Source organism: Pundamilia nyererei, unplaced genomic scaffold (genome assembly GCF_000239375.1).
Source record: "Pundamilia nyererei isolate P.nyererei 1_Seehausen unplaced genomic scaffold, PunNye1.0 scaffold00114, whole genome shotgun sequence".
Taxonomy (NCBI): domain Eukaryota; kingdom Metazoa; phylum Chordata; class Actinopteri; order Cichliformes; family Cichlidae; genus Pundamilia; species Pundamilia nyererei.
In genome coordinates, this window is record NW_005187515.1 from 327,855 (window position 1) to 354,236 (window position 26,382).

General features: G+C 39.5%; 2 protein-coding genes across 5 annotated transcripts in view; both read left to right on the forward strand.

Moving 5' to 3' along the window:
- Positions 1-11,394, forward strand: part of dock11 (dedicator of cytokinesis 11) — an 80,292-nt gene extending 68,898 nt beyond the window's left edge. For 2 of the 3 annotated variants that reach the window (XM_013913082.1, XM_013913083.1), the window contains 3 exons: positions 2,505-2,605; positions 2,702-2,840; positions 9,871-11,394. In XM_013913082.1, coding sequence (XP_013768536.1) covers positions 2,505-2,605; positions 2,702-2,840; positions 9,871-9,960 — 330 coding nt within the window. In that variant the 3' untranslated portion in view covers positions 9,961-11,394. Of the gene's footprint in view, positions 1-2,504; positions 2,606-2,701; positions 2,841-5,540; positions 5,561-9,870 lie in introns of all 3 variants that reach the window. The other variant, XM_013913084.1, reaches the window with a different exon arrangement.
- Positions 11,395-11,553: 159 nt separating this feature from the next.
- On the forward strand, positions 11,554-22,261 carry LOC102202017 (interleukin-13 receptor subunit alpha-1-like). Of its 2 annotated transcripts, none has more exons than XM_005741822.1 (11): positions 11,554-11,613; positions 12,955-13,082; positions 14,880-15,034; positions 15,552-15,717; positions 15,831-15,930; positions 16,314-16,465; positions 16,575-16,708; positions 16,903-17,035; positions 17,895-17,994; positions 21,033-21,117; positions 21,200-22,261. In XM_005741822.1, exons 2-11 carry the CDS (start codon positions 13,016-13,018, stop codon positions 21,290-21,292), a joined length of 1,185 nt encoding a protein of 394 aa, XP_005741879.1. In that variant the 5' UTR covers positions 11,554-11,613; positions 12,955-13,015; the 3' UTR covers positions 21,293-22,261. The 2 variants fall into 2 exon arrangements, with proteins under 2 accessions (XP_005741879.1, XP_005741880.1); XM_005741823.1 differs by lacking the exon at positions 11,554-11,613 and adding an exon at positions 12,594-12,762.
- Positions 22,262-26,382: the final 4,121 nt, after the last annotated feature.

Consider the following 26,382-nt stretch of genomic DNA (forward strand, 5'->3'; position numbering starts at 1 on the left):
CTCCCGCACCTACTATACTGTCCATTGTTGTTGTTCTATGGCATTTCTTGCACACTCCCACTAAAATAGTATTTATAACTTATTAAGCATATCTTCTTTAGGGGGTGAAACCTCAGTTGACTGGCCATAGGTACCTCCAGATTAGTTGAGATAACAAGATTTATGCATAAATATCATTATAGATATTTCAGTTTTTCTGTCCGCAATAGGGCTGTAAATCTAAGGATGACTCAGAGCTCTTTCTTGGAATAGATTAACTGATAACCAGGCAGAAGATGTGCTAAACTGAAAATCTGATAATTTTGCTGGCTTTGTGTTTTTTTTCCTCATTTTTTACAATCACCCAGTGGACATTACCCTTGAAAAAGGCTGTGCTGGCAATGTGTCTGAAACCCCTGTTTTACTGTCTTTAGGTATTTCTCTCAGTGCCGCAGTCTTTCACGTTTTCACTCTTGTAGCTCACCGAAGGAAATTCAAAGGGTTGATTCCAGAAACTCCCTCCAACAGTCTCCTTTTAGCTTTTGCAGTTTAACTATTAGTTATTAAATTAGATATTGAAGTTTTTACCAGAGGCTAACACACTTTTCCTGAAAGCATTCACACTAAACAAACATTTCCCGAAGCTTATTGTCTGTACAGTCAGCTGGCATTTTTAAAGAAGTCAGACTTTGCCATCAGAGAAGACACGCAGGACTTTTGAAAGCTTCTTAGAAATCACGTTTACATTGCAAATGTAACTACTGAGCAACTACAGTGTGTCATCGTTTCTTGTGCGGTCTGGACCTTTTTATTAACACCACATAGGATGTGTGGCCTGGTCAGGCAGTCTGCCAGCTTTAACCTTGGATGTCCCGTCAAGCCTTGCTTTGCATCTATGGATACTTCCCACAACCTCCCTAATGGAATTAAAGCGGTTTCCTTTCGTGTAGGAGTTTCTGTCAAAACACTCCCACTACTATGCTGAGAATAGATCCCCTGTTTACAAATGTGCAGTTTTTGATGACGAGAACAGGCTGGCGCTGCTCCAGTTCCCCTTCCTGTTAAAGTCACCTGAAGTAAGACTTCAAACAGATGTGCTCGTGAAGCGGCTGCTGTTTTGATGTACCATTTGTCCGAATGTTTACAACAGGTTTTGTTGTTGTGGTCTTCTTTAAAGCTCTTATGCGGGGCAAATAAGGTGTTCATCCACCCGACCTGAGTGCACCTCCTAAAAACAAGTACATCATTCACTGTACCTGCGTGATGGATGGGACTGAAATTCATAGCTCTCTATTTGCCCTGTGACATGTGGCATTTCAGTTGTTTCTGCCCGTGAGGGTAACGTCTCTTTTTTCCAGTAAGCTGACAATTCCTGAAACTTCTGTTCCTCGCTGTGATTGGTGGACAGTTATCTTTGGCCACATGGCCACAGGCTCGATGTCGGACAGTTCACGTTAGCGACCTCCACGCTGCTTCTCTTTTCTTCGTGCATCCTTAGTCTGCCATATACTTCCAGGCGGTTGAATGAGCTGAGGTGCTTTGTAGTGCAGACACAGTCCTGTAGCACTCTTTGCTTATGATTTGTTCTTGTGGAACATCAAAGAACTTCTAAGCATTTGAAGTTTGTTGCATTCCTCCTCCAGATGGTTCAGGATAACGTTAACGCTACACAGTGGAAGGAACACAGTGTTCATGCGAGCACGTTTCAGGTGGCGATTGAGGGAGCGCTCGATTTGCTTTCGCGCCGCCTTCTGTCGGTGGTGCACGCATTATCAATATCGCTCGATCGTGTTCGTTTAATTCCGGGAAGCCAAAATCACGATTGAGATTAAAATTCGATTAATTGCGCAGCCCTGCTGCTTTTCTTAATGATTTTTCTTAATGATACTTTTTCTTAATGCATGCTTGACATAAACTGGAGATATACTGATGAAGTAAATTTCATTTACCTGATTCCATTGCTAATGTTACATGTAATCAGATTAAGTCAACATTTTGGGTGTAAATAGCTCTTTTGAGTGCAACCTTCCTGGTATCTTGTAAGAATCTGCTTCACCAAATTTGACGAGTAACTTTGCGTTAGCACTTTACGAGAAAGTGCGTTCAGATGATAATCAGTGAAATGTGTTTGTTGTTGTGTGTTTATTTTATGACTCACTTAGGCAGAGTGCCAAGTGTTAACTGTATGTATTTTATATTATTAAATAAGTCCCCGTAAAAAACGAGTACAGTGCTGTTTTATTGCTGTTTGTAGTTAGAAAATACAGACGTTCCTTACACATCACTTGCAGACAGTCATAAAATCACTTGTATTCCCTGCAATCCACCCACCACGTTTGACGCTTGGATGAAAGATTGATGAACAGACTGACAGAAAATTCATGAGTTGTTAGTAAGAAGCTATAGTGGTGAAACCGTGCTGGGGGGCTGCTGAGAAAGTGAGTGGCATGTACCAGTTGTTATCTGCGTGCACTGATCAGTGAAGAAGAAGAATGCGTTACATTTTGAGGCATGTTTTTCTGCAGGTGAACGCAGGCCCCATGGCGTATGCCAGAGCATTCCTGGATGACAGTAAATCCAACCAGTCCGGCAACAAGAAAGTAAAAGAGCTCAAGGATGTTTTCAGGTATATGTCTGCTTTATGAGTAGAAAAAATCGCAAGGGGCTTATTGGCTTACCATCACTTTAACTTGTTGACATAATGTCTTTCTTCTGATTCCAGACGTTTTGTCGAGGCTTGCAGCATGGCGCTGGACATAAACGAGCGTCTGATCAAAGAGGACCAGTTTGAGTATCACGAGGGCCTGAAAACCAATTTCAAAGAAATGGTAAAAGAGCTGTCGGACATCATCCACGAGCAGGTAATTTTATTTCCCCGAGCGCGACTCATACGTCATTTGTCTGTGTTAGGAGTGGGAAAATCCCACAGTGCATTAATTTAACCTTTATATTTTGTTCCGCTTTGAAGAGGTGTGTGGCAGAGAGGTTCCTGCAAGGCAAATCAAAATGTAGTTCACTAAAAATTTATTTTTCCGCTTGCGGTGCACACAGGTGCAATCAAAATGACCACACTCATAATAAGGTTTGAAGACAAAAGTACCTAATTTAAATTTGGGTGCAACCTTTTAAGGTCATTAAATGGTTCAGAAATGCACCACTTCCAGCTCTATTGCCACATTTGGATCCTGCCCTGATAGTCCTGTTCTGACTGCCTACAGAAGCACATTGTTGACACGCTCTGGTCTACCGTTTTTAAACCGACTTAAAACCACTATCTTGAAACTTGAATATCACTTTTGGGAAGCAGAACAAATTCCCATTTGGTAAGTGAGATCTGGTGGTGAGCCACAACTCACTATCATATCCAGATACAACAATGTGTGCACAATGGCATTTATGAAAATGTCAGGCCTTTGTACTAAATGTTTTCCCTGCGATGCATCAGGGCGCCGCACCACCATTTGATGTTCATTTTCAAAATCATGGTAAACAGCCCCATGATGACATAGGCAGCAAAGGCACTCATGAGCCTTTTGAACCTTCCCATTAAATAATGGAGGTCGGAAAGACGTACAGATCACGTCTGTATCAGGTCAGTCGGTCCATGACCAATTCTGGACATCTACACGACGTCCAAGGTCAGAAAATTGGACATCCTGCCGTGACCCAACTTGGACGTCAATATGATGTTCAACATTTGAACGTTGGACTCGGAAATTTTTTGGGACATCATGTGGACGTCTATGACGGGGTTAGGGAATTTACATGATTGTTAAATGTAAAATCTTTTTATTTACATTTACAACACGGATTATTTATAAACAAACACAATTTATTATGCGTTAGCCTACTGATTTATTCAGTACATGTGGGTTGGTTTTTTTGTTATTGTGGTTTTTAATTTTCCTGCTTTAACTGGTTTATTTATTTTTAATTCATCAACTTACTTGTTTGTAACCAGTTTAAAACTGGGATTCATTATTTTTTTAATATTAAAAACTTTGAAATATATGTTAAAATATAAAATAATAATGGTTAAAGTATTTAGAACAATGTTGGAATTCATTTCAATAGGAGTACAATGTGTTTAACAAGTTCAAAAGTGCATTTGCATTATATATAGTTTGTTTTTATTTTAGTGAGGTTGGTATCCTGTCTTATTGTAAAGAGTCTTGTCAGAGGAAGTGAGTGTGTGATCGGAAGTAGGACTGGGAGGAGTTGTGATGGAAAGTCCGAGAAGTTCGTGCGAGTGTGTTTGTATGAACTGGACTATCTGCTCCACAGTCTTTGTCGATGTGCACGTTTTGCAAACTGTCTGTGAGAAGCTCAGGACATTTCTGCTCCCCGGAGCAGCTGCTCACTGTTGTTTAGTTTAACAGCCCATCTGGAAACATGGGAATACAGAGCCTATACATGTGGAAGCATTACGAAAACGATATCGAAAATGAGTCTAAGACATTTAAAAGGCGTCCACAACGACCATGTTTGGACTATAAATACCCCGAACACGGAGGTTGTATGGACATCAACACTAGAAGTATAATAGACCCCTTCAGTAGAGCAAAATTGTATGTCCAAAAGTGACTTTGTGCAGTGGGTTGTTTCTGGGTCGTTGCTGGACAGCTGTCAGGTGCAGGATGAAACCACGCAGCTGTAAAAGGTCAGAACAGGACTTCCAGGGACCGATCCCAATTCACTTCAGAAAGAGTCTGTCTTAGAGTCTAAACCTTTATATGCTGGACACACACTGAAAGATTCATGTGTAAAAGTCACTTCCTGTTGCAATGCCTGTGTGCTGGATTTTGAACCGGTGTGGAGAGTGGATATCTGAAAAGCTGGGCAAATGTCCACATCGGCAAACGAGCTGCCTGTTTTTAGGCTGATGTTCAGAGTTACCCTAGTCAGGGTCAACAATGAAAAACTGCTTCATGCTCGATATAAACGGGAATGCTGGTGCGCTTATCATTCAACGTGAGCCAAGTTAAGTTTCATGAACACAGGCCTGATTTTGTGAAAGCGTATGTTGAGATTATTTGACCCTTTCGGTTACATAACTCACAGAGCGGTTTTCAGAAGCAGACTTTTGATTCCTCATTTTCACCACTGGGCACAACCAAACTGGAAGTGAGATGTGATGAGTGACAGTGGGAAGAAACAGTTCCTAGAAAAAATTATTCCCAGCGTTACAGAACACTGCTTGTGTCCTTTGCCTTCTAGTTGCACGGTCTTCAAAATCCTTGACAGTAGAATTTAGGCTAAACCAAAAAATGTTCGGCTTAAAAAAACCAAATGAGTCGGCTCTTGTGAAACACGTCTGTGTTGCAACTGTAACAGCGATAAATGAGTTTTTATGCATGAAAAAACTGGTGTTGCTCATCGCATTTGTGCATTAGTTTGACGTCTCTTCCCGTAAATGATAAGTCATGATGTATTGCTGCACAGCTGCCACACATCCCGTTGGTATTGTTAGGCCACATTTTCATTTGTTTTTGTGCCTGCCGATTTTTGATGCAACCAAACTAACTGGTCTGACTTTTTCTCTCCATTATGCTGGCCTTAAGCTTTAAGGAAAAAACCCAAGGTAATGTGCGACTGTGTGTGATTTTGTTTTTTTTAAGTATGTGTTTGATTAACACTAATGATGACTGTGCACTTTTGTGGTTAATTTCTTCCAGACACCTTATGGTTAAATCTAAAAGTAATCTAAATACATTTATCTGGATCCCCAAAAACATTCCAGCAGCAATCGATACCTGGGTGGTTAATAGTCAGGTCCTAATTAGAAATAAAACGGGATTAAAAGGAATGGATCCGACAAATGCTTGTTTAATGTCAAATAAAATGCATTCAGCTGGAAAGATCTTTATAATGCATGCAGAGGTTAAAAGTGGTTTGGCAGACGAGACACATTTTGCACACAGTTACTTCCTCCTTTGACAAACTTGTCAGATCACACTGGGACACACTGTCATCAGTAGCGCTACTGACCATGCAAATGAGAGACACCTTTAATCAAATCCTGTTTACAGTCACACTGGTGTCCTGGTTAAGGTTTGACTATTTGCGTGTCCGCATATGTAAAAACAGAATCCCAATAAAAAAAAGGATCTACTGCCATCTGAATTATTCCCAAGCAAATTAGACTACAGGCAAACATACCATCCACTTCGCTGCCATCTGTCACCTTGTGTCTTATGTCACATGGGTGTGTTTTTAGTAGGAAGGCTTCTCTCCTTGTTAGAATAAAACAAATACAGTTTTGCACTGAATGGTCAAAGTTTTGATCCTGTTGATTTGAGGCGAGGTGCTGTTGTTGCGGGGTCATCGACAGCTGGGGAACACCCGGAGGATGCTGTGCAGCCTCACTGACTGCTGAATCATCTGTGGAATAAAGAAATATTTGCTTTTGTTTGCTTTACTGTTGCACCTTTTTTGTAAATATTCCTACACATAGCTTGTTGACCCATATGGAAAAGATAGATAGATATATCTTATAAAGTTTGTATCTGTCTTGTGCAAAACTTGTATGAAAAGCATACAAGAGTGAAAACAGATGTAAGATCCCTTGAAAAATTATATAAATGAAACTTGTATGTTTTGGATACTTACTAAAACAATATATGAAAGTGGCCACTTTCATGAGTGAATCATATAAGCCTTATATGATTCACTATATGAAGTAGGCCACATCTTATGCAAGTATTTCATAAGTTTTTTCTATTTCTTTTCCATATTGGGAGGTCCGCTAACTGTGGAGGCTCAAATAGATCATAGTAATGCCAAGCTGTCGACGACCTTCCTCTGATTTATGAAAGCTCTGACACTGCCTGGATGAATATCTGCTAGCTAAAGTAATTTTTATGTTGTTGCAATTTATCTTTCATAAAATAAATAAAGTGACATGCATTTTAAGTCGATAAGACATTATTCTTCATAACCTTTTTCACTAAGAGTGCAGATTTTTGTGACATCACCCTTTCCAGTGTTTAGTTTTCATTGGAATGACGGATGATGTTTTTGACTTATTACAGGGCATCTTAGTTAATATTATTCTATTATTTTTTTATGAATATTTTTTAGATTATAAATATATACCGGGTATGTCACCGAATGTCAAATTTTTCAAAGGGAACCTATTGTGCTCATTTACGTTCTTGGATTCTATTAAAGCAGCTTTACCTGAAATCACAATTCAAGTTTGGGCAAGCACTTGGCGACAGTGGGAAGGAAAAACCTCCTTTTAACAGGAACAAACCTCCAGCAGAACCAGGCTCAGGGAGGGGCGGAGCCATCTGCTGTTTTTGGACAGGATTAAGACACAAGACAAAAGAACCCTTAAGCCATAATGATCCACTTGAGAAAAACACCATTGGGCATCTTTCTTGGCCTTCACATAATAATTCTGATTGTAAAAGTAGCAAACGGGACAGGCCAAAAAAAAAATCCTTATTTTTCTCATGCGCCTTGGTGAAGCACTCTCACTTTAAACCTACTTTCTTCTTATTGCAAGACTCTCAAACATAAAGTTTCAACAGCAGGTGGGTGGGGCTTCTGTGAGCACAACCGCAGTTGTGTCCTTGAGAAGATCAGTTCTCACTGACATCACACGGAGCCAAGATTTAAAAACAAAACAAAAAACAGTCTGAAATGGAGCATTTTAAAAGGTCTTGCACAGACACTGACTTCATTAATTGCAATTTAGGATTATTATGAACATGCATGACTGTAACAGTGTGCACAGTGTTGTTGTCCTGACAATGGCTAGTAACTCTTCCTACTCTGCTGGAGAGGAACTCTTTGGTTTTATGGTTTTGTTGCAGCAAAAACCAAACACAATGAACAACAGAGTTAGAAATTGTGACCGTCGTTGTCCTCGTTTCATGCTATTTGTTTAGAATTAATTATATATATTTTACGTGCTTCATTTTAAAAGAAAACAATGTCTTTGCTGCGGTTTTAAGTCAAGCTTGATTTACAGTACCACAGCAGCATAGACCCTAAGCTCTTGAACACTGTGAATGGTTCCATCCACCCTGTTATTTTCCTTGTGTCATTAAAGACTGCTGGTGTAAAACCCCAGCTGAAAAAAGAGATTATTATTATGCTAAAAATATTCAGAAAGTATTTTTAAATCAAATTAGTAATTTCTTGATGATTATTAATTGTTGTCCTGATGTCTTTCAATCAGGCTTTCATCAGTTTCACAGAAACTGCTTTTATATGGATTCAGGCAGACTAACTACCCTGGTACTGTTAGAGCTTAGTGCAGCATTTGACACTGTGCATCATAACATACTATTAGATTATAACATTCAGTTGGTCCCACAGGAACAATCCTTAAATGATTTAGTTCATACCTTGAAGGTATAATTATTATTTATTTATATAGATTATTTTGTCTTTATTGATACTTCTCAGTTGCAGAAAATACTGCGTGGAGTCCCACAAGGGTCCGTTCTTGAGCCACTTTTGTTTAATCTGTATATGCTTCCTTTGTGTGACAACATTCAGGAATACAAGTCAGCCTATCATTGCTATGCAGATGATACTCAGATTTATTTGGCTATCTATGTTTGTGCCTTGAAAAAGTGAAAACAAAACAGAGATTATCCTATTTGGACACAAGGATACACGATTGCAACGTGTGGGAAAAAATTATGGAAGAGAACCTTAGCGTATTGGAACTGAGCGTATTGGGGGCTGTAACTAAATCAGCTTTTTGGCATCTCACAAAAGTAGCTAAACTGAGAGATTATGTGCTCAGCAAGATCTACAGAAGCTCATTCATGCCTTTATTTCTTATAGAGTTGACTTGATTGGCCTGGCTAAAAAGACTACAAGACATTTACAGTTAGCCTAGAATTGTGCTGCTAGAATTTTAACAAAATCCAGGAAGAGAGTGGATATCACTCCAATTCTCAGCTCCCTGCATTGCTTCCATTAAAATACAAAATTCAATTTAAAGTTTTTTATTTTAAATAAAAAATAAAAATAAATTTTTACTGGTTGTTAAATGTATGCCTAAGATGTCTAAGATACAGATGTGGTAGGCTTCTCCAAGATCTGGTCACCTAGTGGTCACAGAGCTTAAACTAAATGGGGTGATTTAGCCAGTGTGGTGCCCAAAGCTGGAACCAGCTGCCCACTGAGGTCAGGTCTTCTCCAACTGTATCCATTGAAATTAAAAGAAGCTAAACCAGCTTTATTCACTATTGCTTTCAACTAACCGAGTAGCTGTTCCATCATTGTTACCAATGTCGTTTTTATTTATATTATTTCTGTCTTCTTTTTTTAAAAATCCTGTTATTTTTGTTTTTCATTTTTCTTGTAAAGCACCTTGAATGACTGTAGTGTTTGGTTCCATATAAATGAAATGCCTTGCCTTGCCTTGCATGACCTTCTCAGAAAACTATCTGCACTTTGTGGCAACACAGTACACAAAAACTGTGTTTTTGCTGCTTGGAATTAATATGCTTCATAAACACAGTTTATTGATCAACCATAGAATAATGCATCCGTTAAACACAATGTTTTATCCTGTAAATGTATCTAGCTTGCTCACAGTGCCATTAAGCCATTATTCTGCCAGTGCAGACTTATGCCATTTTCACATCTCCCACAGTCTGCGCTTTGACTCAGTACATTCTGAAATATTCTGCATTTGACAAAAAGTACCCCACTGTTGAAGATTATGGCCAAAATTCTGATCTTAGTCTCTGGTGAGGGCAGGGCGATGCAGGTGCACCATCACCCACTGTGGTGTAGGCCACTGTGCAGTACTATAAAGTCCAGCTTTAGTGTGCACTCAGCTTGCATGTGAAGAACACCAACTCACAGTACTCAAAGTGTGTGTCTGACACTGATTGTGCTTTTGTTTTGCTTTGACCCCAGATATACCCGGAGGATATGATGCGATCGCTACTACAGAACTCCCTCCATGTGTTCCGTGCCATCAGCGGGACGTCCACTGACCTCGGTTGACCTCCTGCACACCACCCTCCGTCTCTTGCGGCCACCCACACTTCTGTATATCCTTGCACTTCTCCCTTGAGGACCTGGATTGGTTTATAACAGGGAATTTGTCAGTGCAAATCTGCCCAGCTATGCATGCCAAAACATTCCCCTGGTGAAGATGCCATTTGGCTATCAACGGCATCTTTGCTGGATGTGCAGTGGACGGTGGGGGTAACAGCTTGCGGCACAGCATTCAGATTTAGTCCTCAAACCACAGCAGCAGTAATTCTGAGAATGTATTACAGCAACACCATTTACGTGTCTGCATGTCAGGTTTAGGTGTTACGCTCAGCTGCATTGCACTTTTTCCCCCCCCCACCTTTACAGCAAACTGCCAGACTGACTGCTGGTTAAACACTTTTTCTATTTTCTATTTGCAATGCCGCCCTTTAAATCTATGCAGGACACTGCGCTCCGTCCCAACTTTTACAACTTGAGTCACCTTTTTAAAGACAGTAGCACCTTTAGATTGCGTCTCAGTGTTTGTGGCGAGAGGTTTCGTGCTACCATACCGGCTCAACTAGTTCAACTCTTTTATAAAAGGCACTAACCGAAAGCATTGCGAGACTCTGTCTGGCAAAGGGTCGATGTTTATGTGCTAGCAGCGCATTCCTGACGACTGAGGAGAAGGTGATAAACAGATAAGTCACAACTAAAGAGCAGCAGCTTATAGAGCATCAGGGCAAAGTTACTACCTTGTTTATTCAATGGCAGGCCTCTTGTGACTGCTCCAAAGTCACAGTGAAGACAAGACAGAGCTCAGGGTTGGAATAAATCTGACAGGAGTGGCTTGTGTAGTTTAAAAGTTGTCAAGTGCATTGTTAAGACAAAACAAAATCCCTTTGGAGTAACAATGTTCTGGACTGTGCGCACGTGAATGCATAATATAGATTGCTAATTCTATTACAGCTTGAAAACAATCATTGAAATATTATTATTTTTGGACATTTGAAATGAGAAATTGACAAAGCGATGACAGCGTTGTGATGAGATTTACTTCAGTGCATTGAGTTATTAAAGACCTGATTTTGGATCCAGTGCCTTTGTGCTCTGTCTTCTGAAAAGACTCCTTTATCTTGAGTAATAAGAAGCCTCACATGCTGGTTATTCACAGTATTTCACAAGTGCTACACTGAAATTAGCAGACAGATAAATAATATTTAAGCAGATGTACATAATTTGTCAACATGCTGTAAAATAAACTCTGTATCCATGTATGTTTATATGTACTGTATGTATGGTGTATTATATAGCCACTTTTTTGGACTCTTGTTGGTCCAGAATCCGTCCTAGCAGAGATTTCTGTTTGTCATTTTTATTGCATTGTTTACTGAGGTGAAGCTGCTTGTCAAACTTCCTTTGTAAAATCCCTTTTTCAATAAAACCTGTGGGGGGGAAATACTCATTGCGTTTGCCTAAAATGATGTTTGAACTTAAAGACAGTAGTTGAAAAGATCTCTGTAGGGCTTTTTTAGTATCGCTCATACATTCTTTCTCCGCAGATGTGGCTGAGGACGCCGCACTGGCCTTTTAAAGCCAACATAAACAGTCTCCCAAAACATTTTCATTTCCATCACAGCTGGGAAAGCACAGGAGGAGCGTATACAGGCTGTGTCCAGTGTAAGTACAAGCAAAACCCAATTATCTGGATATTATTTAAAAGGCTTTAAAAAAAAAAGAATTGTCAGTAACTGAATCAAATGATGAAATGAGAAATTTGATTTTTGCTCATTTAATGTCAGCAACATTTTTTTTAAGAGAAAACATATTTCACCAAGACAGTACCAAAGCACATTCCTCATATATACCAGCCTCGCTTCATAAGTTAAAAAACAAAAGTTGTTAGGTGTGACACTGCCTGTCAGCAAGCCTCATTGTTCAAAACACTTGAGCCATCATGAAATGAGGCCTGGAACAAATCCTACATGAGACGATCATGATAAAAACTTTCCAAATGCACGAAGACGTAGATGATAAAATTATTCACAAATCACTGCACGTACAGCGTACAAACAAAAAAATGTATGGCTTTTGTCTGCACACTCGATTCTGCTTGTCCTAGTGAGAAACAGGGTTTATGACTGGATTATACTACCACGTCTCACACCACACATGAAGTGTCGCAGCAGCAGCTCGCTCACAGGTTTTGGTTTTTCAGGCTTCATGCGCTCTTTGGAAACCCTCGCTGGGGTTTGCTTGTTCCTCTTTCAACCACCGGCTGCTTTCTGCATGTTGAAACAGGCGAAATCCACCACAAAGTTTTCAGCAGTTTTCTTTACAACCGCAATTACTGTAGCATTAATTTAGTCTAATATCATCCACGGAGGCTTTGAGCTTGACCCATAACCGAATAAATCTGAAGTCTAACACAACTATCTATGTTTTTCTTGGCCTTTCCTGCACCCGTGTTATCAGTTTGGCCCACTCTATATTGTTTGTTGCAGCATAAAGCCATTACCACATAGATAATAAGCTTAATGATTCACAGACTCATTTAGGGCCTGACGACTTCCTGGAGGAATGGATGGACACTTGCGGTTTGATATATCGCACTTAAGATCACACGCATGCGTAATGTTGCCCCCATTAAGAGAGCGACGGGAGCAGCTTCCTTTATTCCCCAAAACGATTTGTTGTATGGACGCTGGATTCCCGTTTCCGACAGCGTTTGGTAACCGAGGCTGACGCATTTTCACTCCGTGACATGTCGTAGCTTCGTTGTCATTACAGTTTCCTCCCACTCGAAACAACTCCGCCCCGACCTTCCCGGTAAGGTTCAGTGGGCACGGAGACAGTTAAGGTGTAGCTGGAGTTTTGGCTTCGTTTTCTCGTTTCCCGGTTTCCATTCACTTTTTAGAAAAAAAAAACAACCTTTTTTTCTTTTAACCTAGACGGTCTGTCGCCGGTATTTTTTCCTTTTACATAGAAATATATACATTTATTTTCTACTTTGATTCCTAGAGGGAATCAAACGAGCTCCTGAAACGCTTCCAGGAATAAAGTCCGGACGCTTGGAGGCAACATGACTGTCGCTCAGCAGTTTTTCATCTTTCTCTGCGCGACCACCATGACTTTCAACTGTAAAGCAGGTAAAACACTCATTAGTTGTTATCCCAGTTTTAATAATAGTCTACATCTAAAAATTGTTCGGTTAAAGGGAACCTGTCGGTGAGCGTACCCAGCCCGTCAAACCAGACTTTAATTAGCATGTTTTAGACGCACGCGCGTTATTCGTTAACCGAGCGTCTCGAGCTCTCTAACAACTTGCTATTTATTAGCCAATGAAATTAAAGCACTTTCGTGGTTGTAGTTTGTGTGTTTTTGCCCTTGTAAAAAATAATAAATTAACGCATAAGTCAGATAATATTTAAATTTTAAATGTAAGTGCGTATTTTTATTTTTATTTATTTATAGTTATTTCTGTCTCCGCTTTCCTCTCACCTTATCCGGGAATCCCACCCTGAGGTTTCTTCCTCTTCAAGGAGCATTTCCTTTCCGCTGCACTAATAACACTTGGTGAAGTGTTACTTTAAGGGTCTTGACCCTATTACACTAAGTGGTATTATTACTATTATTATTATTGTTGTTATTATTGGCATGTAATGAATTATTGCTATGAATAAACGAATTGGAAAGCACATTAAACTTGACCTCGGTGGTTTTGCGTTGTTAATTCTAATCCCCAGTAACAAAATGTGTTAATGTGTTAGGGTAGTTATCTCCAAGGATCTGGCTAATTCAGAGAGCTCTTTGGAACACATTCGCTGATGTCTTTCTGTTTGAGTATAAATTCAGAGTATATTTCTTATTCTTATGACTTCACTCAGTCTCCCTCGATTTCACCAAGTGCACCTTAACGGTTAGTTTGCGCTTAAAGAGGCTGTCTTTCACTGTACAGGTGCGCAGCGCAGTTGCGGGGTAACCTGCGCAAGTGAAAGTGTAACAATGACAGAGCTGAGGCAAAATTTAAAAGGATGTCTCATAGCATTTAAATTAAATCATCTCCCCCATTATTTTTGATTCCAGGACATCTGTCTAAGATATGATATCCCCCATTATGTTGTGTCACTTTGCATAAAAAGCCTGTGCACATATACTGTAATCCGAAGAAAACGTCAGCGTCACATTTTCAACGCCGAGCAGCTGCACTTTATTGTGTGATTGTAAGATAAATCTAAAGACGCATTCATTTTTATGACAAATGAATTTAAAATGACACATTCATATTTATAATCATGTGTTTAAAAACTACTAGGAATCACTGCTGTCCTTTTCCATGCCCAGTGTGGATATCAGCGCATTTTACTACACCCTAACACTCCATGTGTGGGTGGTGCCGAGGACATTTTGCATATGATTCAAGAGCATTTCCAACCAATCTAATAGTAAAAACAGAGGTGGAGGGGGAATGTGAGGAATGTCCTCCAGTTCATGTACAGTCAGGTGATTTTCATGCCGGATATTTCCCTGATTTGGCGCAATTAAATGATTTCATTTTTCCTAGGTATTCCTAGGTGCAATGACATTTTCTGTGAGTTTGCTGGTAATAAATCTGATCATCTGTTTTTGGAGATGACTTTGCCAAATTACTGCCAATCAACTACCATTATTGCATAACAGAAGCACAAAAAATGATATATATAATGATGTATAATGATGACAACAGTTACAGCTTTACAATCTTCAGCTTCAGTCCGAGGTATTACAAAACACATCAGTGTCACAATGAGTGTCACAAGGAACTAATTGCAGACTGCAGCGAGTGTTGTGAAAGAGTTCGTGGGAAATGTCATTTCTGGCTTCGGTGGTAGCCCACCGCGATCGTTTCTGAGCAGCATTGATCATTTATGCAAAGCTGGGAGTAACGGCTCTTCTTATACCTGCAGATTATCAACTTCCCGAACCAACAGATGTGACATATAGGTGGGATGACCAATTTCAAGTGACCGTGTCGTGGTCCTGGAAGAAGCCAGACAATCTCCCGAAAAACTGTACAGTCAAATATGCAGTATCCAGATATGAACTACCGCAGTCAGTTGAGGTAATATTGAACTGAAAGCCAGCAGTGAGACAGGCTGACATTAGATTTGTGAAACAAAGTTTTAACCTGTATTTGGTATTAGTTCTTATTAATAACTGTTTTTTCCATGTGTAATGACAGTTTTCAAATCTATAAAGAATATCCACTTGACCTATCTGGCATTTTTTTCATGTACCATAGACCTACTATCATCAAACCTATGGCAAATTAGTCCAAACATGTTTAATGATAATATGAAAACAAACAAAATATTAATCAAATTATAGTTTTTCACAATGGTGAATTTATTGAACTGATAAGTTAAAATAAATAAATAAATAAAACATCATTTATATTGAACAATACAGCGCTGTAAATAACCCTAAAGTTAAGTTAAAAAAACACAAAAAGCAGCATTTATCTAAAAAAAATTTTTCTATTTATGAAAATAAAGTGCCCTTAAAGTGGATATCAGACAGAGTGCTGGAGAACTAAGAATTATTTAAATTTCACTAAATATATATATATTTTTTTCCAGCCATTGCCCCGAAGCCTAGTTAATCATTTCACAGTGAAGTACTTCACAGAAGATGAGCACTCTGATCACTGGAATATCAGCATTCAAGCTGTTCTAGATCCTGTGTGTAGTCACTGGAAGGAAAGCAGACCTGTGATCAAAACCATTAAAACTTCAAAGCGCCGCAGTAAGTACCAGAAAGCTGAAATGCTGATATATAATAACTTAACTCCTTCTAGAATTATTTCTTTTTAAATATATATCTATGTGTGTGACTTAATTCTTTTGTTGTACTTACAGCTGAATTGGTGACGGACTTCAGATGTTCACTTGAGTCTCACAGAACAAAGTGTTTCTGGAAACCAGTCAATGAGTCAGTCAAGCTGAACATCAGCTACAGGTGAGCATAAAAGCTGCAAACAACACAAGAAATGTAACGCAGTCTCTGTGTGGAGCGAAATTTTATCGAAAGAAAAAATATAGGATTAGTGCCGTGAATCAGCACATCATTAGTCAGGGGTTCTGTGAAAATGAACTACTGCAATGCATTTCTGTAGCAGTACTCTGTGTCTGGATGTTACAGAGTGACGAATATTGGACAGCAGTATTTTGTTAAAACCTGCTTGTGGCTTCGTCAGAATCTTGTGCCGATTTGAATTATTTAACATTTCATCTGAATATTAATCTGGGAACTTTGAAGGAATCACATGAGTCACTGGCTGAAGTAAAAAAGCCTTTTATGTTTTTCACTTCTCTTGTTAACTCCTCATTCTGTTATTACAGGACTTCAGAGGAACATGATAAAATCAGAGCGTGTGATGGGTCCACCAGCCATGAAAAGGATGTTTGTTATCTAAACGTGAATAATCTTAACTTTGGCATCTATGTGCTCGTGGAGACTGAAACTGGACACAACACCCTCAAACCTAAATTTGGTTGGTGTTATTTTTAACTTTTTATTGTTAATGTCATTCCAAGCTGTGAAAATGAATATGAAATGTTAACGTTTTGTTTTTTTTAACAAGTGTTTTGTTGTTTCCTCAGTGATACCTTTACCAAAGATGAACATCGCAGAAGATAAAGGCTATCTCGACCTGACATGGGAAGATCGAGGTCCGGCTGTTGGAAATTGTGGATTAAACTATAGTGTCTGCATCACCGAGTGCAATAAAGTCAGAGTGAGTTCTCACATGTTCTGCTTAAGTGTTTTATGAGACGCTGGAATAATCTCATAGCTAAACATTTCTATCAAATATCAGAAAAAAAAATATTTTCACATTTGTCTGTCTTAAATCCAGATATTATGTCAATGCTACAGTTGTTCCATACTGACAAAGTGCAACATTGGTTTTGTGTGCTTCTTATTTTTCAGACTCTCCACACTAAAGAGCCACCTCTGAAAATCCTCTATAACAAAAACTGCCAATACAAATTCCAATACAGTGTGCAGACTGATCCATACTGCATCCCTTTGTCCAGTGACCTCAGTGAAGTCATAACTCACGGTAACTGTCTAACCAGTATTACTAATTATTAATATGAGTATATTTAAATAATTATATCTACATTATCATGAGATCCCATGATGTGCACACAGAGTTGTATGTTCGTGTTTTCATCATGTACTAATCACATCACTGACAGCATATTGATTCAAGTTTCACTTCATCTTTAAATTTTGTGTCAAACTACATGTTGGTGCAGATATTGTAATGTAGGCCAAATCAGCGTGAGGCTGCAATCGGAAATGCACCAATTAGTGTATAAGGTTCTGTGGGTGGGTGAAGTCGGGTCATTTTAATAATGACTCATCATCATCAGGAACTTCGTTCTTTTTAATTTACAAGAAAATAACTCACAGTCACTTGGACAACAAGGAATCAAAGCAACACTGTCGTATACTAAACAGTATATTTTAAGGATCACACATTAATCTTACACACTCCATAAAACAAATAAATAACTAAAATGCCTGTGTCTGATGTTGCAGTGTACCGTACTACAAAAAAAAAAGAGTTTTGCAGGTGCTGGCTCACTAATTCGAGCTATGTTGTACAACAGGAACACGGCTAGAAGCAGAAAATCCCAGCATTCATGTGATGGGTGATTGAGCTATCTGTTAGTTAATGAAAGCTCTATACAGCCTTGCTTTTTAGCTGTTCTCCATCATGTCTAATGGCACATTTTAAAATGAATTTACAAAACGTATTGTTTGTAAACTTTGGAGCACTGAATTTGGATCATCAGTTAGAAATTAGACACTAGCAAACCACTGTGATACACAATATTATGTGCAACACAATGTGCAAAAATGTTGAAAATCTCCTAAAAGCTTTACCAGGAAGTCTCTCTTGTTCACTCCAGGGGAGAATAGGTCTCCAGATGAGATGCTGACTGTGATCGCCATCGTCGTCCCAATTATTCTTTCTGTCTCCGTCATTCTGTCCTGCTACTGCTTCCAGAGGTATGTGCCAGAATGATTTCAAAAGTGAATGTTTGTGTGCAAGTGCAGATTTTGCAAAATCCATGTTTTAAACAATGGTTTTGCACAGCATACAGTATTGTTGAGTTGATTTAGTCAGTGTCAAGAATGATTTGTGCAGTAGCCTCATTGCACTCAGAGAGACATTAAAAGACTAATGTCAAAAGAAGCTTCTCCTACTGCGTCTGTCAAGCAATAGTTAACCAAATAAACACTAGCATGGAAGCTACCTGAGGAGGTTTCTTCTTGTAAAAGTTTTTTTCCCCTCCTCACTGTCAGTAAATGTTTGCCCCGGGGAGAGGGCTGAGTTTCTCTTTGCTTTTCATGTAGTGAAAATATCTCCTGATGTGACTTTGGTGTAATTAGATTTTATAAGAAAAGAAGATAATAGAATTGATAGACCATGGCGAGTGGCTACTCTTGAGGACTAGTGTTTAATCAGTAAACAGAATGACGATGCCTCTGAGTGGAAAGGTTGACAAAACTGCCCCACCTGTAGCCACAGGCAGGTAGGTGTGGCCTGCAGCAAACACATAGCAAATAGCAGAAGGCTTAGTCATAGGCCCAAATGATTAAAAACCTCTCACCCTCTCCTGCCAGACTGTGCCTTTATACACACAGACACAGCAGAAGTGAAAGCACTATAACCTCCCATAGTGCTATGAACGCTTATGACTTAGCAGCTTAGTTTATTTACTCTAAGAAAAGCTTTCACACATTTTTATATCATAACTTTATTGAGTCTGTGGCGTGATCTATGTGCAGGGTAAAATAATAAAGGTTCAGACTAGAGCCTGGCCTATACAGGATCTTTAAAACTGATATTCATGTTTGGTATTTTAAAAATCAGATATTCTGTTTGTTGTCAAAACATAAATAGATTTCTTTTACATTTATGTAGTCACTTATTTACTCTTTTGTGCTCTACATGACTCTGGATAAGCTGGTTGTTGTGTTTGTGGTGTGTTGCCAAGAGGGAAGATTCAGAGTGCCCTCTGGTGAAGAAACTCTGTAACATCATGGCATGGTTGTGGGGTGTTTTTCCCATGTGTCATTTACTGGCCAATGCTAATAGATAGGCAAGTAGCTAATATCAGCTGGTTATACTGAGACCTAAAGTGATTCTCCCAGCACCACAGACTGGTGTGTCAGGTAGAGCTGCATCGATAAAATAGGTAAAAATATGACCTACTCTGCCATTTTCCAGCTGTGGATTTGTATTCATGGACCTACTCGACTAGCTGTGCATGATCCATAGGTGGAAATAATATTTATCTAATACTGGAGCTTCATATCGTATCTGTGTGAACGTCTGAAGTTACAAAACATACTGCTGTGACAGCCTCTTTCTGCCCTCATCCTGGCTATAGAATTTGAATATTTTATTACTACTATAGTTTCTAACTATTTAGCACTAGCTGGTAATGAGGAGTGAAGGACTGTTTAAAACTGCTGCTTTAGCAAAAGTAGCAAAAGAATACTTCACATGAAACTGTATTACTGTAAAATTGCACATAAAGTATCAAAAATCAAAGGATTTACTTTGCAGAAATATGTTTCCCATCAGTGCTAAATGAATTAATATTATTGCTGCAGATGTTTAAGGTTGGACTTATTCTAAACACTTTCTTTCATATACATGTTCTGTTTAATCTACACTAATGCCTCATATCCTATCAAATCATAGGTTTTCATCATGATTTTAGCATCTATTCAAAAAGAATCAGAGCTGAAATGAAAGACCTGAGCATGGTCTAACTTGATTTAAGAAAATATCTATGGTGGGATTAAATAAGCGGAAGCGAATGGATGGATGGATGGATGGATGGATGGATGGATGGGATTAAATAATTAATGAAAAATGAAGGTTGTGTATTAGTAAAATAGCTGGGTTAATTGTACGTTAGGTCAACCAGGGGGTTTCTCAGAGATATTGAAAGTGCCGGTAGAACCATCACCTGGTCAGCTTGCTTAACTTTATTAAATTTAAACGTTTCTTACATCACGCATGTCGGCCAAAGTAGTCACTAAGAAAAAAACCTCTTCTCTTACAATGATAAATGAGAGCGCTAACTCTTATTTCCACAACTCTTATTGCTGGTAACTGATCTCAGAGCAGTGAAAGCAGAGCCAGCAACAGCTTAGCTAGCACGCTAATGTTTTGTCAGTCTTCCAACAAACACCAAAGATTTACCCACAATGCACATGTACAAAAAACTAACCAACTTCAAGCTGCTGAACACCTACCCGTCCAGATTTCAGTGGCTTCAGTGTTAATTGTGCTTCCAGAGACCTTATCCACTGGTGGCCAAAAGATGGCAGTGGTGTAAAGGATGGGTCCAAACATGCATGTTTGAGGAGAGGTCTGCTTTTTACAGTTCACCTGACATGCTCTGGGTGTGTTGTTTGTCCTGACTGAATGCCAGTGAATCATGTAAAAGGTGCAACGTGTTTTCAGATAAGATTTAAGATCTTTAACAATTAGTTAAAAACTTAAATAAAAATATAATATTTTTTTTGATAAGAATTACTGACAAAAATAAAGACTATATACTCCTATAGACACTGTCCTGTAAGAAATCCAGATTTATAATAAATGTTGATAAAACAGCAAACATGCAGACACACAGAAATAACACTAGACCTTCAAAGAGTCCCTGTTTTTGACACGAACTCCACCATCTTCCTTTTCTGCTGCTGTTTTCTTGGAGAAAGTGAATTGGTTCACTTCAAGACATAAAAACAACTCTGCTTTGAATCTCAGTTGGTGTTATCTTACCTGGCTAAAATACTGGAATAAAAACCAAAGAAACCTAGTTCTCACTTTTGGTTCTTGAAATCAATGAAAGAACTTGCAGGTATCTGTACTACTTCCCTGAAAAGTATTTGAATGATGGTTTAAATTTTCCATATGACGTTGTGTAACGTGATTTCACACCACAAGGTACTTCCAAGGTATTTCCAGTGTCAGAGTCATGCCTAAACATGATGTGTTGGGGTTTTGTGTGTGTGTGTTGCAGGAACAGGGAAATCTTTTGTCCCAGGATACCTGATCCTTCAACAATATTCAAGGAAATGATGATGACTGGAAACAGAGATTCTAAGGTATATACTTGAAAAAAAAAGTCTAGTCAAATGCTCTTTCTGTCCTCATAAATACTCATTTTTACACTGCTGTGTTTTTCAGTCCATCCCTGGAGATCTGTACAAAGCGGAGCCAGAATCCACTGAACACATCATCCTTGTATCTGAAAACACAATTCCTCAGGAAATCTCCTAATCACACATGTTCAGAGGAATGCTCGCAGTGCAGATGGACTTGAAGGAACATATACATAGTAACTTAACAGCAGGTTGAAAACATTTAGTTTCACTTGCCTTTTTTCGGTTGAAAGTTTCATACCTGTTGCAGGTTTGACGTGTGCTGTGGGGCACCTCTGCTGCACTGGTGAACACCTGTGTCCGTGTTTGCATAAAAAGGAATTTCACCTGCTAATAAGTAACTCTGTGGGACAGTGCAGATCCACGCTGATTGAGCGTGCTGTGGACGGGATAAAGAAATGCAGTAAATCTTCGGAATTTGCTTCAGAAAAGCTGCCCGACCGTGGACCCAGAAATGTGAGTGGGATTGATATCCTCATGCTGAGGCAGAGGAAGATAAGGGGAGGCTTTGCATTCCTGTTGGAAAGAGAAGACCAGAGGAGGCTGATTAATCTGGAAGATGTTCTAGTGGTAACAAGAGCTGACTTTTCCCTGGATATCTGCTGTAACTCATAAAATGGAAAGAAAAACAAGTGTAATCTTGTCACAACATGAACCTTATTTGTACAAATGAAAATTTGACTGCCATCCGGAGTCACCTGTGCAGGAATTAACTAGGATGCAAGGTTTGGTAGCAAAAAAAGCCCCAAACTGTGGAAAACACGTCGGGATGAGAGCACACTGCTGGGCTTTAGTGCTGGGTGACTGCGACAGCCTACGTATACTTCTCTGTTTTACCATTGTTGGTGCATGTGAAAAGAACTTTCACCTTGTCCGTCTAAATATTCACTTGCATGAACTCTGCTGGCAGACATGTTTTGGATGGCATTTTCTTACTAAAGTTAAGCTGTATAAAAGATCTTTGATGTGGCCTTAAGAGTTTTCTGTCTTTGTACAAAACTTTCAAACTTTGTAAAGAGAGAAGTGATGTAAGTACTCCAAGAACTGTAAACATCTGAACATATAATAAAATAATTACAAACTTCGACGTCACACTGTCAACTCCGTGCAGCGCTATTTTGACTTGGCATTTAACACAACCAAATGGAAATATCACCTTGAGAGGGAAATGCTCTTCCTTGAAAAGGAAGGAAGGAAGGTGAAGTCCAAAGTAGCTCCAGGGGAAATGGGGGCTTCCAACACAACTTTTGAGCTTTAGAGACTTTTTGAGAGAGATTAAAAACATGGATTTGTTTGGGGAAGGGAAACATGTGTTGATCTGTGTTTTGGATGTGATAATGTGGAACCCGCTCAGCCTTTCTTGTAATAGTTGCTCAAACAGAAATGAGCAGCTTGTCTCAGCATCTGGATGTGTGTATTTTCAGTGAGCAGGTATTAACCTGAATCATTAACATGTTTTTGTTCCTGAAAGACGGAAACAAAAAAAATCCTACCCATTGTAGACTAAACTGGAGGTTGCAGGGGGAGATACTCCCCGAGGATAAGTACAGAAGCTCAGTTTTTCAGCTCATTCTTAAAACAATAGTCAGGTTCCTGTATGAGCACTGAAACAGGATCTCATGATGTAAGTGAAGAAGGGCAGAACAATAACGCTCTTTCTAAAGCTTATATGAGGCTTCAGACACTGAGTTTGGGTTTTTTATCATTTTTTTAATGATCAACCTATTTTTCCCTTTTTGGCTGCTGTGAAGTCATAGCAAACAAAAATAGGCTTTGAATAAACTGACGCATTTGCGTGAAATCTTTAAAAAGTGAGGCCATTGCAATGGAGTTGTAAACCTGCACTTTGTTCTACTGGCCAGCAGGGGGAGTTGTTGCAAAAACAAGTCTATAAAGGTTTTAGGCTGGGCATGTGGATACTGTATGGGCACACAGTGTCTGTTTATCAGTCAGATCCAGCCCTGCTCAGCTGATTTCAAAACACTGAGGTGACAATGACAAAGAACTTTTTTACCCCACTAAACCATGTATTGTGCCACAGACGACAGTCCATTTTTATAAGCAAATTTGTTGGCCGCACATCCATGATGTGACTTTCCTGTTTAGCCACATCCCAAAGATGCTCCATTAGACAGCGATCTGCTGACCGTGATGGTCATTTGACTCATCGTTATGTTCAAGTTTAAGTTTACGATGTTTTAGACCAGTTGGGCTTTGTGACATGGCGTGTTATCCTGCTGGAAGAAGATGGGAATACTGTGGTCTTGAAGGGATGGACATGGCCTGCAACAATTCTCAAGGAGGCTGTGGCAGCTAAATTAACATTCGGCTAAAAAAAAAAAGCCCAAAGTCCCCAAAATGATCCCCAAACCATAACACCACCACCAGGACCCTGAAATACCCATACAAACCAAGATGGATCCACGCTTTCATGGTATTTAAATCTTGACCCTACCCCTCAGATTATTGAAGAAGTCTTTTGACCTTCCTCATTTGCACATCCTCAATTGCTCTCCTCACCCTCCTCTCTCTCAGGAACGATTTCATTGGTCAACATAAACCAACCACACGTAGCATGAAGATAATGGACATATAAGTAAATACTTTTATGTGGGTGTCAAACATTTAACCTGTTTGCTATCACGGACGTGCGTGTTTGTGCTTTCAGTTTTTGAGAGGACAAAGGAATAAGACTGATGGGCAGAAAAGCGGAAATCTCAAACATGTTTTATTCACAATAGCACAAAGAAAACATCAGATGAGTGAACTGAGACGCTTTACTATTTCATGAAAAGAAAAATATGAACTCAGTTTGAATTTGTTGGCAGCAACGCATCCCAAAAAAGCAAAAAATAAATAAATAGGAACAAAAGACTAGAAAAGCAAGTGTTACTGGATGCAGCGCATTTATTCCACCAGCTGTTTTCAGCTGGATTTTCAAAGAGGCAGAGTTCCTCCGAAGAAAAGATTCCCCAGATTCCCGTTTACATCTGTACTGTTAAACAGAGTCTGAACATTTTTTGGGGAATTTGGCTCCACAGCGGCATTTACTCAGAAACTGCAGATATCTACGAAAACTAGTGAGGCAGGCAGCGAGGAAACTACTGTAAATATGCTCATACATGACGTGACCTTGCTTCCCACCTGCAGTCAAAATGAAATATAAAACGGCCATGTGTGACTCTCTCACTGCCCCGTTTCTTTGACTACACCAGCCAAGAATGACATGAGAGGTGTTATTTTTCTATTTTTTTTAAACTAATGTATCAACAATTAAATTGGGTCTACAGCCACGGCATGCACCGCTAACATGTAAAAAACATGAAATATGAAGGTACAAGTTTCACAAGACATCATTAAAATATTATTTGCATGCACCACGGTGTAATGGTCACAGATGGTAGCTTTGCAAAACAGAAAACTGTCTCTTAATGTTGCGACACGCCGAAACATCTCAAGGTTACAATAACAATAGCATGTGTTGAAAGCAACAACAGCTGTTGCTCCCGTGTGCCTTTTGCTCATAAATACGTGATCACACTCAGGACACCAGGTCCTACAAGGCATCACAAGCTAAAAACGCAATGACACAACATTTCAGACATTGCAGCATTAAAAAGGTAAAATGTCCCTGATAAACTTGGATAGAACAGCATAACAAGAAATCTGATCATGTTGTCTTCTTAAATAACTGAACATCAACTTTACAGTAAAATGTTGTTTTTAAAAAACAAAGTTTTAATCCTGTTGGAGTGATGCTTGTGAATGACTTGTGCAAACCTAGTGTTGTTAGCTGTCTACGCCTGCTTGGCTGCAAGAAGACCATGTTAGTCTACAACTGGTGCAGAGATGCAGAGCCTGATGTAAGCACATGGTTACACTGTGTTGGTGTATTGTGACCTTTGTGCTGCCCTCTTCAGATATCTCAGGCAGTCGTGTGTAAATACTTCAGGAAAGTAAACACTCGGAAAGCTCCTGGACCAGACAACATTCCAGGTCGAGTTTTCAAAGCATGTGCCCACCAGCTGGCAGATGTCCTGACATCATGGTGCGGCGACAACAACCTGCTGCTTAACCAAGGAGCTCATCGTGGATTACAGGGGACTGCAGAGAGGAGGCCACACCCCCATCCACGTCGAAGGAGCAGAGGTGGAGAGAGTCAGCTGCTTCAGATTCCTGGGCATCAACATCGGCGAGGATCTGAGCTGCTCACACCATGTTGGCGTGATCATAAAAGCAGCAAGACAGCGGCTCTTCTTCAGAAGATTCAGAATGAACCCCAGAATACTTACAAACTTCTATCGATGCACCATTTAAAGTATTCTGACTGGTTTCATCAGCACTTGGTACAGCAGCTGTAATGCTCTGGACCGCAAAGCTCTGCAGAGGCTGGTGAGAGGTGAACTGCCAGCCATGCTGCATAAGTAAGACGCAGCGGATCCCAGCCACAGACTTTTCACACTCCTGCCGTCCCGCAGGCGGCTCAGGAGCATCCAGACCCGCACTACCAGACACAGAGACATTTTTTACTCACAAGGCCATCAGACCTTTGAACTGCTGATATTCCATACACACCACTACACACTCGCTACAATTACAGGACTCTGCACACCATCACTTCAACAAATGCCACTTAAATGCTCGTTGCACAACTTTGCACAACCTGTAAATACTCTTGCACAAACGCGTAAATACCAACTCGTCTCAACTCTCTAATATTGAATACTTTTTTTCTCTCCTTTTCTGCACACTCTCTATATGCTCATGTAAAGCTGAGGAGCACAAGCCAAAGAATTTCATTATGGATAAATGTGGCTACACTTTTTATCCGTACATGACAATAAAACGTGAAACTTTGTCCAAGCCTTTAAACGTTTTCACATACTTACAGACTACCTGCAGGTCTTAACACGTTCTCACTCCACACAGCACATTCTACCGGCTGTTGGGGGACCAGCAGCAGCCAATGTTTGTTTGTTTTTTTTTGTCTTTACGCCCCTGTTTGTTAGATTTTGTTTGGTTAGAGTTATGAAACTTACAAATGTGTCTTAGTAGTTGTGCAAAGGTTTATCATAGGTTATTTGTTTTACATAAAAAATAGAATATGTGTACTGAAAAATATGACTTCTAAAAAAAGGAAGAAAGCACAACATTGCCTGTCAGTGCGTGCGTCAGCGTGTCTACATCAGAAGGAGGAAGCGCACCACC

Bases quoted from the DNA above. Each gene is read 5' to 3' on its own strand.
- LOC102202017 (XM_005741822.1), top strand. From the start codon at position 13,016: ATGACTGTCGCTCAGCAGTTTTTCATCTTTCTCTGCGCGACCACCATG. The intron at 15,035-15,551 runs GTAATATTGAAC...ATTTTTTTCCAG, and splicing joins AACTACCGCAGTCAGTTGAG to CCATTGCCCCGAAGCCTAGT. The intron at 15,718-15,830 runs GTAAGTACCAGA...TTGTACTTACAG, and splicing joins TAAAACTTCAAAGCGCCGCA to CTGAATTGGTGACGGACTTC.